The 12,280-nt window shown below is 38.3% G+C and overlaps 1 protein-coding gene across 9 annotated transcripts in view; it reads left to right on the top strand.

The window, feature by feature from the left end:
• Positions 1–12,280, top strand: part of diaph2 (diaphanous-related formin 2) — a 340,283-nt gene that overhangs the window by 102,048 nt on the left and 225,955 nt on the right. For all 9 annotated transcript variants that reach the window (XM_026329686.1, XM_026329687.1, XM_026329689.1 and 6 more), the window contains 5 exons: positions 439–547; positions 2,973–3,083; positions 4,587–4,699; positions 8,000–8,116; positions 11,862–11,980. In XM_026329686.1, the coding sequence (XP_026185471.1) occupies positions 439–547; positions 2,973–3,083; positions 4,587–4,699; positions 8,000–8,116; positions 11,862–11,980 (569 nt within the window). The remainder of the gene's footprint in view (positions 1–438; positions 548–2,972; positions 3,084–4,586; positions 4,700–7,999; positions 8,117–11,861; positions 11,981–12,280) is intronic.

Here is a 12,280-nt window from a genome sequence, read left to right on the forward strand (position 1 = left end):
CAGTGCTCTATTTAGCTGAACAGCCTTGAGCCCTTGCAACTACTCTAATTTGCTTACCTTCTCAAAAGGCATATTTGTACATTAGTCTGACAGTCCCTACAATAATTTGCACCCTTTCTCACCCAGCCAAATACACTCTACCACAATTGCCGCATCTGCTGTGTTTTTGTCTAGTATCACCCTAGTAACAAGCACGATGAAGTAAAATTGGATACTGAAGCAATAATACACCAGATTGTATACAAATAGATGGAAAGCAGTAGCATTTGTCAGGGTGACCAAAGACTGGCTGAGTAAATGTCCACACCGACACACAAGGGAAGATAAGATACATGGTGTTTGAGCTGAAAATTGTGAGTAAATGTCCTGTCAGTGAGGTGATAAAAGTGTTTGTTGACTTTTTTGTTTGCTTGCTCCCTGTTTTCTCTTTTCTTCCAGCCTGGATAAGATTCTAGCTGCCATGACAATTGCTGCAGAGAGAAACAATAAAGAGAGATTTGCTCCAATTGTGGAAGGACTGGAGAACCATGAAGCCCAGCAGCTTCAGGTTAGGAATTGCACACCACAAAGCATTTAACTTCACTGTTTAGTATTCATCATGCATTCATCACTGCCCTTTTATTAGATTATTTCTTTTGAAGGGTACAACTTACCCTCCTTGTTTAGTAGCCAATTCACTGACCAGTGCAGTAACCACTGTTATTCTACAATACTGATCTGAATTCGCTATGTTCTTTGGAATATTTTCCAAGATGTTGTGAATATTCAGACACACTAATTCATGGTAGTTTTAGTGGACAGAAAGAATGCAGTGTCATTTCCACAAATTTTGTTTTGTCATGAAGATCACACTTCATGCCAGGTAAGGGTGAAATGGACAGCTGTGGCTGTCTGGGGCCCATTTTGCCTCAGCTGTCTCCATACATGTTTTTCAAGTCCACTTGTCAACCCCACAGCACCTCTAGCAGATGATGGGGTGTGATCGTGGGGCTATTGAAATGCACCCAGAGCTCCATCGCCACTGCTTTAATCAAAAACACCTGCTTCACTGAGCACCTCTGCTAAACTACCCATTTTTGTGAAAAATGATAACAAAAAAGAATAAATGTTGGGTTTCTCTAATCTATTTTTGCCTTCCTTCATTCTTTCTCATGTTTTCTCTTCTTTTCAGTGCTTTGCTTATTTTTTCCTCACATTTTACAAATGCATCCCCTTTTTTCCATTGCTGTCAAGTTAGGTCTCAAAGGACTCTGTGTGAAAGGGCAACTGAAGCACCATACCTCTCTTCATTTTCACTGGTATACTTCAGCAGCAGGAAAACTATAGTACAGCAATAAAAACACCACTTAAAACATGTTTTTGTGAAACCAAAAGCACGGAATTACTTAAGGAATTACTTTTTTAACTGCAGGGATTGGAAGTCATGAAGGAAAAGTCATGAAGGAAACTGATGAGGCGGGTGGTGGAAGAGAAAGTAGATATTCTTTTATTGGGGAGCTGTTGTTTTTCCTTTAAATTTTGCCGTTAATGAAATGAAGCTCTTCTAATTGTGAAGTAAATTAAAATGCTTTGCTGATGCAGGGGGTTCAAGGAAATTAATAGACTTTTTATCCAAAACCTGTGATAGGCTGTAGAACTAGACTTTGCTAATGTGATTAAATTGTGTCTTGCCGTAGTTCAGGCTATGCTCATCTGCTGAGCACGAGGGAAACTCTGCATTTCAACTTTAAAATCTCCCCAGCAGTACCACTTTTAATTACGATGTTTAGACCCCCCCTGGCACCCTTGCAGCTCTGTAAATGTAACAACGATAATGCCCCCATCCAGCTGCTCCACACTCCACAACATATGACTGAGGTATGGTTGAGGTGCTTGATGTAAGTATGAATCTGTATTCAGAAGAAAAGAGAATTTTTCATGAGTTCTATGGCCTTCTTCACTCATACATTCTGTGAAGATTTGGTGGTGTTTCTTTTATGTATCTGGCCTCTGGTGTATACTGTAACATGTCAAGTTCCAGTGCACAGATCTTGCTTAGGTGCCCGCAGACCTTTTTAGAACACGGAGAAGTCTGTCATGTTTTAGGTGCTTGGCCCTAGTGGCAAATTTGACTCCAAGTTGCTTGTGCTTTTCCAAAGAATATACAATGTCTTATATTAGTATAGCACAACATTGATTTTTTTTCCCCACACGTGGCTGATAATCATGTTTGTTGTACTGTTGCTACAACTTAACAGTAAAACAAAAACAGCACATATGGCTTATTTTATTGTCATTCTATTAAAATGCCACCTAAATTTGAGTTTAATAAGTTAAGTATGATAAAACATTCAGGGTACATTGGAAAGTTACAATGGAATGGGCTAAAAAGTATTTCTTTCCATATATTCCATGGGATGTACAGTAGGTGTATCTACTAAGTGTGTGGTTTTGCTATTAATCAATTTGTGAGAATAAAATTCCCAACCCAAGAAACCACACAGAAATACTGCAGATCATATTAATAACACATGCAAGCCAACAGTACAGGGTCAAGGTTTCAGAAGGCAATGTTTCACATCATCCATGGGAATCCCTCAGCCTGTTATCGATTGTCTGTCCAAGGAAAATTGTCTCATCCATTGCTTGTTCCCCTGAAACACCTTACTGCTCATTATAATTCATCAACAATTTCCTCTTAACCCTCTCCTTAGCCCAGAACACACATATTTTGAGGCTTTCCTTATGAATAAATCCATTAATAATGCACATCTAATCAATAGACATACCAGACTTGTACTGCTAGACAACTTCTGCCATCTTCTGATCTCTTCCTTTCCCTTGACTTTTCTTTCTCTTCCTTGCAATGCCTTCTGTAGTTTTTCACAGAAACCAAACTGACAACATTAACAGCTGAATTACGTGATATTCGTGATACAATTTGTAATTGATTTGCATATCATTTTTCTCTACTTGTCTCTCTGTCTCCACAGGTTGCTTGCATGCAGCTGATCAATGCCTTGGTCACCTCTCCTGATGACCTGGACTTTCGGATACATCTGCGTAATGAATTTCTAAGATGTGGCCTCAAAAAGATCCTGCCTGTGAGTTATCAAGCTGTCGCAGGGCACAAAGTTAGCATTTATTCACATAAAGTGCAAAACTGAAGTTGTACTTCACTTCCTGGCTTTGAGAAAGATGATGTGGCCCAAAAATCTAAGAACTTCTCCAGCAATTAATTTCAGGAAGTTCAGTCGACCTTCTGTTTCAACTATGTACCTTTTACTTTTTTTTTTTTTTTAACCAGTAGTGTTTCCTACTGCAGTCTTTTTCTCCACCTAGCAAATTCATTGTCCTGCAGTATAACACATTACAGGTTGAATGTGTGCAAGTGTCCAGCCTTGATGAAATTCAGATGAATCTAAATTTGTTAGACCATAGTTGATCTTGTTCAAACACCATCTTCAGTCATGCAACAATACAATCATTCAAAATAGATATGATATGAATATTTTATGTAATTTTGTTTAGGTTAAAAATAGGCCACAAGATTTGAGAACTGAATTAGTGAGTTGGACTTGTCACTTAACACATTTGGTATAAATTCTAACTAGTTCTCTTATTGTTAATCTTATTACTACTACTAAAAGAGGTAAAAGCATAAATAGTGTTGGTAGTGTTAGTAGATTGTGTCAAGTATGATGCAGTGCTGGCACCTCATCACACAGGGAGTCCTGGCATCATTATCAACAAGCTTGCACAACTTCACATGAGGCCTAGGCAAACGAGCTCCAACTCATCACTCAAGCTCCTATTTGTAGTGAGTGGGGTGAATGTGTCACAGAGCCAGTTGTTAATAAGTCATGCCAGCTGCTCCTGTTGATTATTACTGTCATTACTTTAATTATCTTCAATTCTGTCCCCTGAAATGAAAGAGTCTTGGTGTACAGACAATTATGAATGGCACGTTCACCATTTTTAATGCTGACATTCAAGTTGACACTCTTTTTATTTAATTATGAGTTATGCTCAGGAGTCAGCATAGGTTTTGGCAAAGAAAACTGAACTTCACTGAAAACAAGCATAATTTGTTTTGTTCTTATAGTCCTTGACGCATTTGTTTGGCCCTCCTCCTCTTCTCCTTGTCTCCTCACTTTGGCATTGTGCACCTCCCACTGAACTAGTGTTGCTTAAGACAGATGGTGCACCCAAAACCAGTGCAGGGTGATTGATACCTGCAGAAATTGGGTTGCATTTGGCCCTGTCTCTGTCTGTAAACTCCACTGCTGGTGATTCATACAGAAGGGGTACAGAGCAACCCCTTAGCCCCTTGTGGTTGAAACAGGTGTGCATACATAGTGAGAGGTTTCAGGGAATCTCAGTTTCCAGTTCTATGTACAGCTGGAAGGGGAAAGGTATAATTCTGGTGCTACTGATTGTCGGACAAGTCTTAAAATCTGAGGAAATTCAACATTATAAAGTGGAAAGTTGTAAATTGTTAAAATCTACAATATACATTTTCCTTGCAGGTGCTGTTCATCATAATCTACATCACTGACTGACCTCTCATAAAACCTGATATCTCCTGTATGTCTCACTCATTCTAGGAGCTAAAAGAAACAGAGGAGCTAGACATCCAGCTGAAAGTGTTCAATGAAAACAAGGAGGAGGACTCTATCGAACTCTCCCACCGCCTAGATGACATCCGTGCTGAGATGGAATATCCTTTCGTCCTCCCTCTGTGTGAATACACACAAGTAGGGCTGCACAACTATCAGTGACATATGAGCAAATATTGTGGGTTTGGTCAAGCTTTACAAGCTAAAGCCTCTCATGGCTTGCTTCATTAGAAAAGGATTTGAGGTGCCAGAGCACAATATCCAGCACTATCCTTGACCAGGTATGCTAGATAAATAACCCTGTCATCCTAACCTCTCACCTCTGCTTCACTCTTTTTTTTTAAATTTATTATTTCTCTCGTATATATTTAATATTCCTTTTGACGTTTTGTTTATTTTGTCTGATTGGGGTTAAACAGGACTGTTGCAAGACACAGGAGGAATATACCAAACAAGCATGTGCTTTCCTGTTTATTATGCACAGCAGTCAGATAAATATTTTTAAGTGGAGTTATATTACACAGTCAGTGTTTTACCAATTTAAGTACAACCACTACTATCTGTCTGTTCCATTTTGGAAATGTGAATTTTCTCCTCCATCTCTCAACCATTTACATCTAACTTCAAATGTGCAGAGTGGAAGTTAATAAGGTGAGCAGTAATTTAGTCCCAAGTTGGAAACTTTTTCAAGTGTCCCTGAGAAGAGCCCTTTAATAATTCACAAATCTTCTCTAAGGCTATGTATGAATAGATGGCATTGTGAGCAGACAAACGAGACGCTGACATTGTTATGCAGATGTTCATTCTCATAAGCTTTTTCTTCCACCAAATCCCACAGTTCTAGTACAGGCACAAAGTGCTGCTGTGAGTGACAGTTTCTGTTGACACATGTAGGTGAAGGGAGAAGGTAGTTTGTGTGTGTATGTGTGTGTGTGTGTGTATGTGTGTGTGTGTGTGGAGAGACGATGGAAAGAAAAAAAAGAGCACCTGGATTAATGATGTGCTTGAGCAGGTTCACAAATGAGAAGGCCCAATGTTTGTTTCCAAGGACAATGTGGTATTGATCTGTGAGTTCTGAGCATGATTCGAATGCTTCAGCTACCCTTTGTCCTTTTGCCACTGTAGTGCGCACACACACACACACACACACACACACACACGCACACACACACGCACACAGACACACACACGCACACACACACACACACACACACACACACACACACATACACGTCAGCACTGACATACATGCATGATATCACTCAGGTGGTACTTCCACTACCTGAGCATTGCATATGTGTCTTGTTTCCCCGAGCAGTTTCATGAATATTAACCTGGGGAGGCTCGTCTCCTCTGTGTCCGGCGTAGGTCCAGGTGCCGAGGAGGTGACTCCAGGCCACGAATAAATATTAATGAGCTGTGGAATTGTGATTGATTGACCCCACCACTGACTGGCCTACATCACACTTGACTGCCACTCATGTTTATTCATTATTTGGAGAGAGAGTGTAAAGAGAGAGAATCTGGGAGTGAGAAAGTAAGCATAGAGGGAGGTGTCATCGAATGGATTGACATTCTACATTAAGTTTATGTCTGCAGCTTAGTGATAGATGAAGCTAGTTGGATACTTTCCCAGTCTGAGCTCCTTCTCATGTCCTCTCAAATGCTGCTGTGGTGAGGCTATAATTGAATCTCACAGGATTGGTAATTCTCCCAGGCTTCATACTCAGCTAATACATGGGAGGGAAATGATACTTTAGAGGAGGCTATATTCCCATCCCTCTCTCTCACTAAAAATTTGATATGGGATAGGAGTTTAATTACAGACACTGTTGAAATTAATAGGAAAAGTGTCAAACAGTATTTAAAAGAATTGATCTACTTCAAATGCAGTGGCTGCAGAATGTTTTGTGTGGATGATAGCATGAGAAATGTGGAATACCATATCTCTTTTATGTGGAAATAAATTATAAGAATTATTGATTACATCCAAGAATCATTAAGTGTTGATCAAACCTGACAAATGAAGTTAAGAGTAAAGAAAAGCATTGATAAAATGTATAGGTTTAACCTTGAAGTGTCTTTAACTAAAAGTTGCATTTTTTAATGTAGAAATATTATTGTTGCTCTTGTGCTCTGTCTAAGCTTAATTTGGCTTGATCATCAGCCTCAGCTACCTAAAAATCATAACAAATTTTGCATGTGCATTGAGCTGTTTAACTATTTTCTGTACCAAAAGCAGAAGGTATTAGAATCACCACATATGCTGCAGCTGTTACTGTATTACATGGTGTAAATATTTTACCACATGATATCAAGACCTGTGCTTCATATTAAGATGACAATCAGGTTTTCATTTCTGTGAGCTTAACACTGCACCGTCTTCTTAGTCTGCTTTTTTCTGCTTGTGTGCACATATCAGAGAGGCTTATTCCACTTTTCCAAGCAAGATGATTGTCTGTAGGGAAATCCTCCTTTCTCAGCAAAACAAGTTAAATAGTCTCCAAATCATTCATTTTCCTGGCTACATTTCTGGAACGCTGTCAGACGTTTGGGTAACACAACATTATTATATTTTATCTAAGTTTAATGTTGTACTACAAATCAACAATCATGTATAAATCAATTTTGGAAATGCACTCTCTTATCCCATACTGTACGTAGTTCTTAATATCAAAAGACATAACTTAATGAATAATTGCAAATCTGCAAAAAAATAAAAAAAAAGTATTTAAAGCATTAAAGAAAAAAGTTAGACAGTTGGGTTTAGCATCTGTTTTAGATCTCAAAGCCATCAGTACTTCCTTCTAGGGAAAGCAAAGAGAAGACACATAATCGATACCTTTTGCAAATTTAATAACACGAGTTTTCGCCCCTGAGTACATGTCAGTTTCAATCTGAGAATTGAATCTTAGCCATATTTTTGACCTGTGAATGATTGGCTCTCCATCCTTCTTGCTTTAACCATTTAAAGTACTGAGTTTTTTTATGCAATTATTTTCCCTGTCTTGAAAGATTTGGAGAGACAGGTAAACCAGAGGGACCATTCTTTATTTCCAATCCCCCTCCTCAAGTTAGCTGTTTACACTGTTTCAGCTCCCATGAGAAAGAGCGAATAAGAGGAACCAGATCTCTGTTTGCTTTTGCACATTGATGCCTGTCCAAAAACCTAAAGTGAGGAACTGCAAAAAAATATATAGATAAATAAATAAATTGTTATAAAGGGAAAAAGAACAAATAAAAATTGTCTTTGGGCGTTAATGTAAATATTTACAGGATTTGAATGCAATTGGGTAATACATTTGAATTGGGTGTCTTCTTAAGACATTAACCTTAACTGATTTACAGAATTCAGTTAAAAAGTCATTGTTATACTGTTTTCCTTAACCTTGCTTCTATACTGATCTGAATGAGGTGTACCATCTCCTGTCCAATATGGTGAAAGACACTGCCTCCGAGACCTACTTCTTGTCAGTTCTTCAGCACCTATTGCTCATTAGGAATGACTATTACATTAGGTAAGTTCCATGTCAATTTTACATATCACTGGTCTTTTATTTATATACATCACTGGGCTTATTTGTTCATTACCATTATATATATTAATTAATGAGTTACTTTTAACTTTATTGCTTTTTCACATTATTCTTGCAGTGAGGTGTGCATGAAACGTATAATACACAAATCACAGTAAAAGTATGTGAAAGTAAAACCCACCATTCAAGCTCATGTAAAACATTGTACATCAGGTGGCAGCTACCATAAAACACGGTGCACATCCAAGCTAGTCATCAGTGGTTATGACAAGACCTCCACAACTACTATCTTCAGTAATGATTAGCTCAACTTCATAGTCAGTAGTCGGAGATGATAGACTAGCAGAGATTATTTGGTCACCTCTAAGCTGCAGCTGTGACCTTACTTGGCTAGAATGAAAGGAACTCCATGCTTTATCGTCTGTGGGTTAAAAGCTATAGGTCTAGTGACTCTACTTGTCAAACCCAACATTGGGTGATTGTTAGCTTTGCACTACAATGCAGAGTGGAGTCCTGTACTGCACAGGCTTGCATCGTGCTCAAGTTGGCAACACTGAATGTTAAAAGACATAAATTATTAAAGTATGGATATTACTTTTTTGGAATTGGTGATTAACTGTTGGGTTAGAGTTCCACTTTATCTTTGAAGAGCAAATACTGTATGTCAGTCACTGGGCAGGAAGGACACCACTCCCCTAAATGGAGTGACACTGATGAATTCACTGCTGTGTCAGACCTTTTTGCAGAAATAAGACTTAAAAAAAAGAAAGTTAGAAGATAAAGGGAGAATGAGAGGAGGAAGATGAATTTACCATAGACAAGTTGCTGTCCCCTTGGTGTTATGAATAATGTATTTCTCGTCTATTCAGAGGAAGTGAGAAATAGAATTCACATTAACCAGCTTGTACAGCCTCGTCCACCTCAGCGCCAATGTCCATATGCCCCTCTGTAGGCCAGCAATAAGAGCAGATCAGTGCCAGTGCTCGTAAAAACAAATAAAACGTTTTTAAAGATATTATATATGCAGCTATTTCCAGTAGTAAGTAATAAGTTACTATTATTTCATGTTGTGGTTAAAAGTGGGTGAATGTACAATAGTTTAATATATTATTTTCAAAACATGACAGCAAAACTACTGCAGATGTATGATAGAAATGTGTGCTTCTGGTTGAAAATCATTTAATGCGTTACTGAGTATTAGGTAATGATGTGATCAAAGGAATTCATGTGTTCATATAACATCCTATCTGAAGTAATGGCTTAACTTGTATGTTGCCATTTTATTTATTTGAATTTATGGCACACATGGTACCTTGATTACAATGTGAAATAAGAAATGAAAATATAATTAATTAAAATTATAATTGGTATTCTAATAATAAGATACTATACAGTAGTCATGCTGTTCAAGAGCTGTATCCACTGTCATTCCTCCTAACAAAACATTAGTTGTTCTCCCCTCTGGGGCTTGGTTTATTTTTGATAATTAATCTCGCACTGCAAGTCTAATGAATGAGAGCACATCAAACCCACCCAGTAAATATAGAGCAGATCTGCTTTTTTGGAGCGTGGTGATATGGGGATTACACTGGTTATGTGGAGCAGAGCTGGATCAAGTGACTGGGGCTGTACTGAACAGCAAGCTATCATTGGAAGAAATGAAGGCACCATCAAAGTAAGAGAAGAGGTGGGGAATAATGAAGAGGACATATGCTGGTTTCTGGAGCCCAGCCCTGCCTACTGTGGAGGGGCCTGACAGTTCTGGGTCACTCTCCCCATCTCTAGTTATCTCCACCCAGCCCCTATCTGCTTGGTGGCAGAGGATGGAGGACCAAGGAAAAATAGGGCGGCTTATTGAGATAATAATGTGGTGTGCATTGGTGACAGTTGTAAGCCGAGTGCCACAGTGCTTAAGCCATACAGGGCGATGTGTGAGCTTTCACTAGCTTGTTGCAGTTGTGAGTGGGCGAATCCACCAGCTCAGGCTAATGTATGGCATTTCATGCTTTCAAAACACTGCACCTAAATGCTGATTTATTCTTATTTGCTTTGGCTCAGAATTTTGTGTTCTTTCATATTTCTGTTCATAACATGATATGGCCTGTCCACCCACAAGGTACCAACAGAACATAGCCTTTGAATTTACGGGCAAGAGTCGAAGCCTAGGAAATAAACTTCATACATTTTTTTTTTTTTTTTTTTTTTTTTTTTTTTTTTTTATAGGAGAAGTTGCTGTTTAATATGTGTGTCATTTTTTACTCAGAGACATACTTGGATATATGTGCCTTTTTGGTCTTACAAAAAAATTAACCCAGCTAGCAACAGACACTTTGTTCACAGATCTTCCTCCCCAAATCAGTTATTACATTTTAGTGCTCCTTCCCCTTAATGCTTTTATGTGCAGCCATCAGGCAGACAGGCTTTGGTCAGACTTTGAGTTTCTTATCTGGATTGAAGTTGTAAAATATCTTTTGAGCATCTCTGATTTTCAGTTATTCATTATATAAATCTACTGGAGGATCTCAGGAAGCTAAAAATACATTAACTACAGCATTGTTGCTATTCAGTACTGACATCGCTGTCTTCCTGGTGTGACCTTATTTGTCAAAACAAGAGTTTGCAAATATGCTATTGTCTGAAATAAGAACAAAATGTCTGCAAAAATAAAAGGAACATCAGCTACCACTGAGAGTGTTCAAATGTATATTTGTGCTTTGGGACTCATAGAAGAACTGTTCGCACTTGTAAAGTGTTATTTAAGAAAGAGATAAGAGGAATTGATGTAATTATTGAATTTGAGTTTTGTCCCTACTCCAGCTGCTGATATAATGTGTTCACCCCACTGTACCCCTACTGCACATATCACAGCATTCTACCAGAATTGCAATTGCCCAGCCATTCATGTAAATTGCAATAATTAAGGTAGTGGGTCATTCCTACATGGAAATAGCGTCAGTTACTGCTGTTCCTATTATAGAAAATTGCTTTGTTTACAATTTTATTATATATGTAAGGGTCATTATTTTGTACCTCATTTCAAATCTCTCCTTAGAATTTACAAGAATAGAAAGTTGAATCTTTAGCGGAACATAAAATACATTGTTTCTGTTGTGAATTTAAACTTCTGGTCAGTGTCATGCATGAAAATAATTATTTCGCAGTTTGGAGCTGCCATTGTATTTGCTAAATGTCACATGCAATTAAAGTTGATAATGTTAGAGAGAAAAGGTCACATAGTAACCTGTGTGGTGGAATGGGACTTGCAGGCTGATTCAAATACCCTCCTCAACAACACTAAGCACTCAGCTGCACTCCTAACTGGCTGACATGTTTTCCCGGTCATTGTGCTTTCAATTACACACATTACACTGATTAGATTTACATTTCAGTTTTTATGGTTGCTCTAATTGGCAAAGATGATTGCAAATTAGGCAACAGGGCAAGCATAGCCTCGGCTACCGTCTGTCACCTTGAAATGGACAGACTAATACAGACCTGGGTTGTGTGTGCCCATTAATCTGCTAATTTCATGATGGAGGTGAAGCAAGTGATCAAATTTAATAGGGTGTCTATTTTCTCCAACATCCCCCTTTTTGACATGGCATTTTGTGACCTCTAGCTTGGATAAGGGAATAATTTGTGGTTAATTAGCCTTGTAGAGTTTGTGTCACTCATATCTTTTTGCAGCTTGTCTAATTGTTCTGCTTTATGTTTCCTGACCCCTCAGACCACAGTATTACAAGGTGATAGAAGAATGTGTCTCTCAGGTGGTTCTGCATCGCAGTGGGATGGACCCTGACTTTGGCTACAGTAAAAGACTGGACGTGGACTTCACTCATCTGATTGGTACTTTTTGAATAGCTTAATATTTCTTATGTGCTAGCCAAAGTCTAAAATATGTAATAAAAGTAAATACAAGTAAGTCTTCACAGCTTGTGGTTAAGATCCTAATAGTGACATCATCCTCCAGATTTGTTTTTTTTTTTTTTTTCTTTTTAGTTTATTCAATGCTGGAGGTAAATCTCATATGTTGCTAAAAATCTTCTGATACCTTGCAGTCATTCTCATTATTCTACCAGATGCCCCTGAGATCTCAGAGGCTTGACACATAAGATGTGGTCATCTAATTATTGATGAATAATACAT

The sequence above is a fragment of the Mastacembelus armatus genome, chromosome 10 (assembly GCF_900324485.2).
Source record: "Mastacembelus armatus chromosome 10, fMasArm1.2, whole genome shotgun sequence".
NCBI classification, from domain to species: Eukaryota; Metazoa; Chordata; class Actinopteri; order Synbranchiformes; family Mastacembelidae; genus Mastacembelus; species Mastacembelus armatus.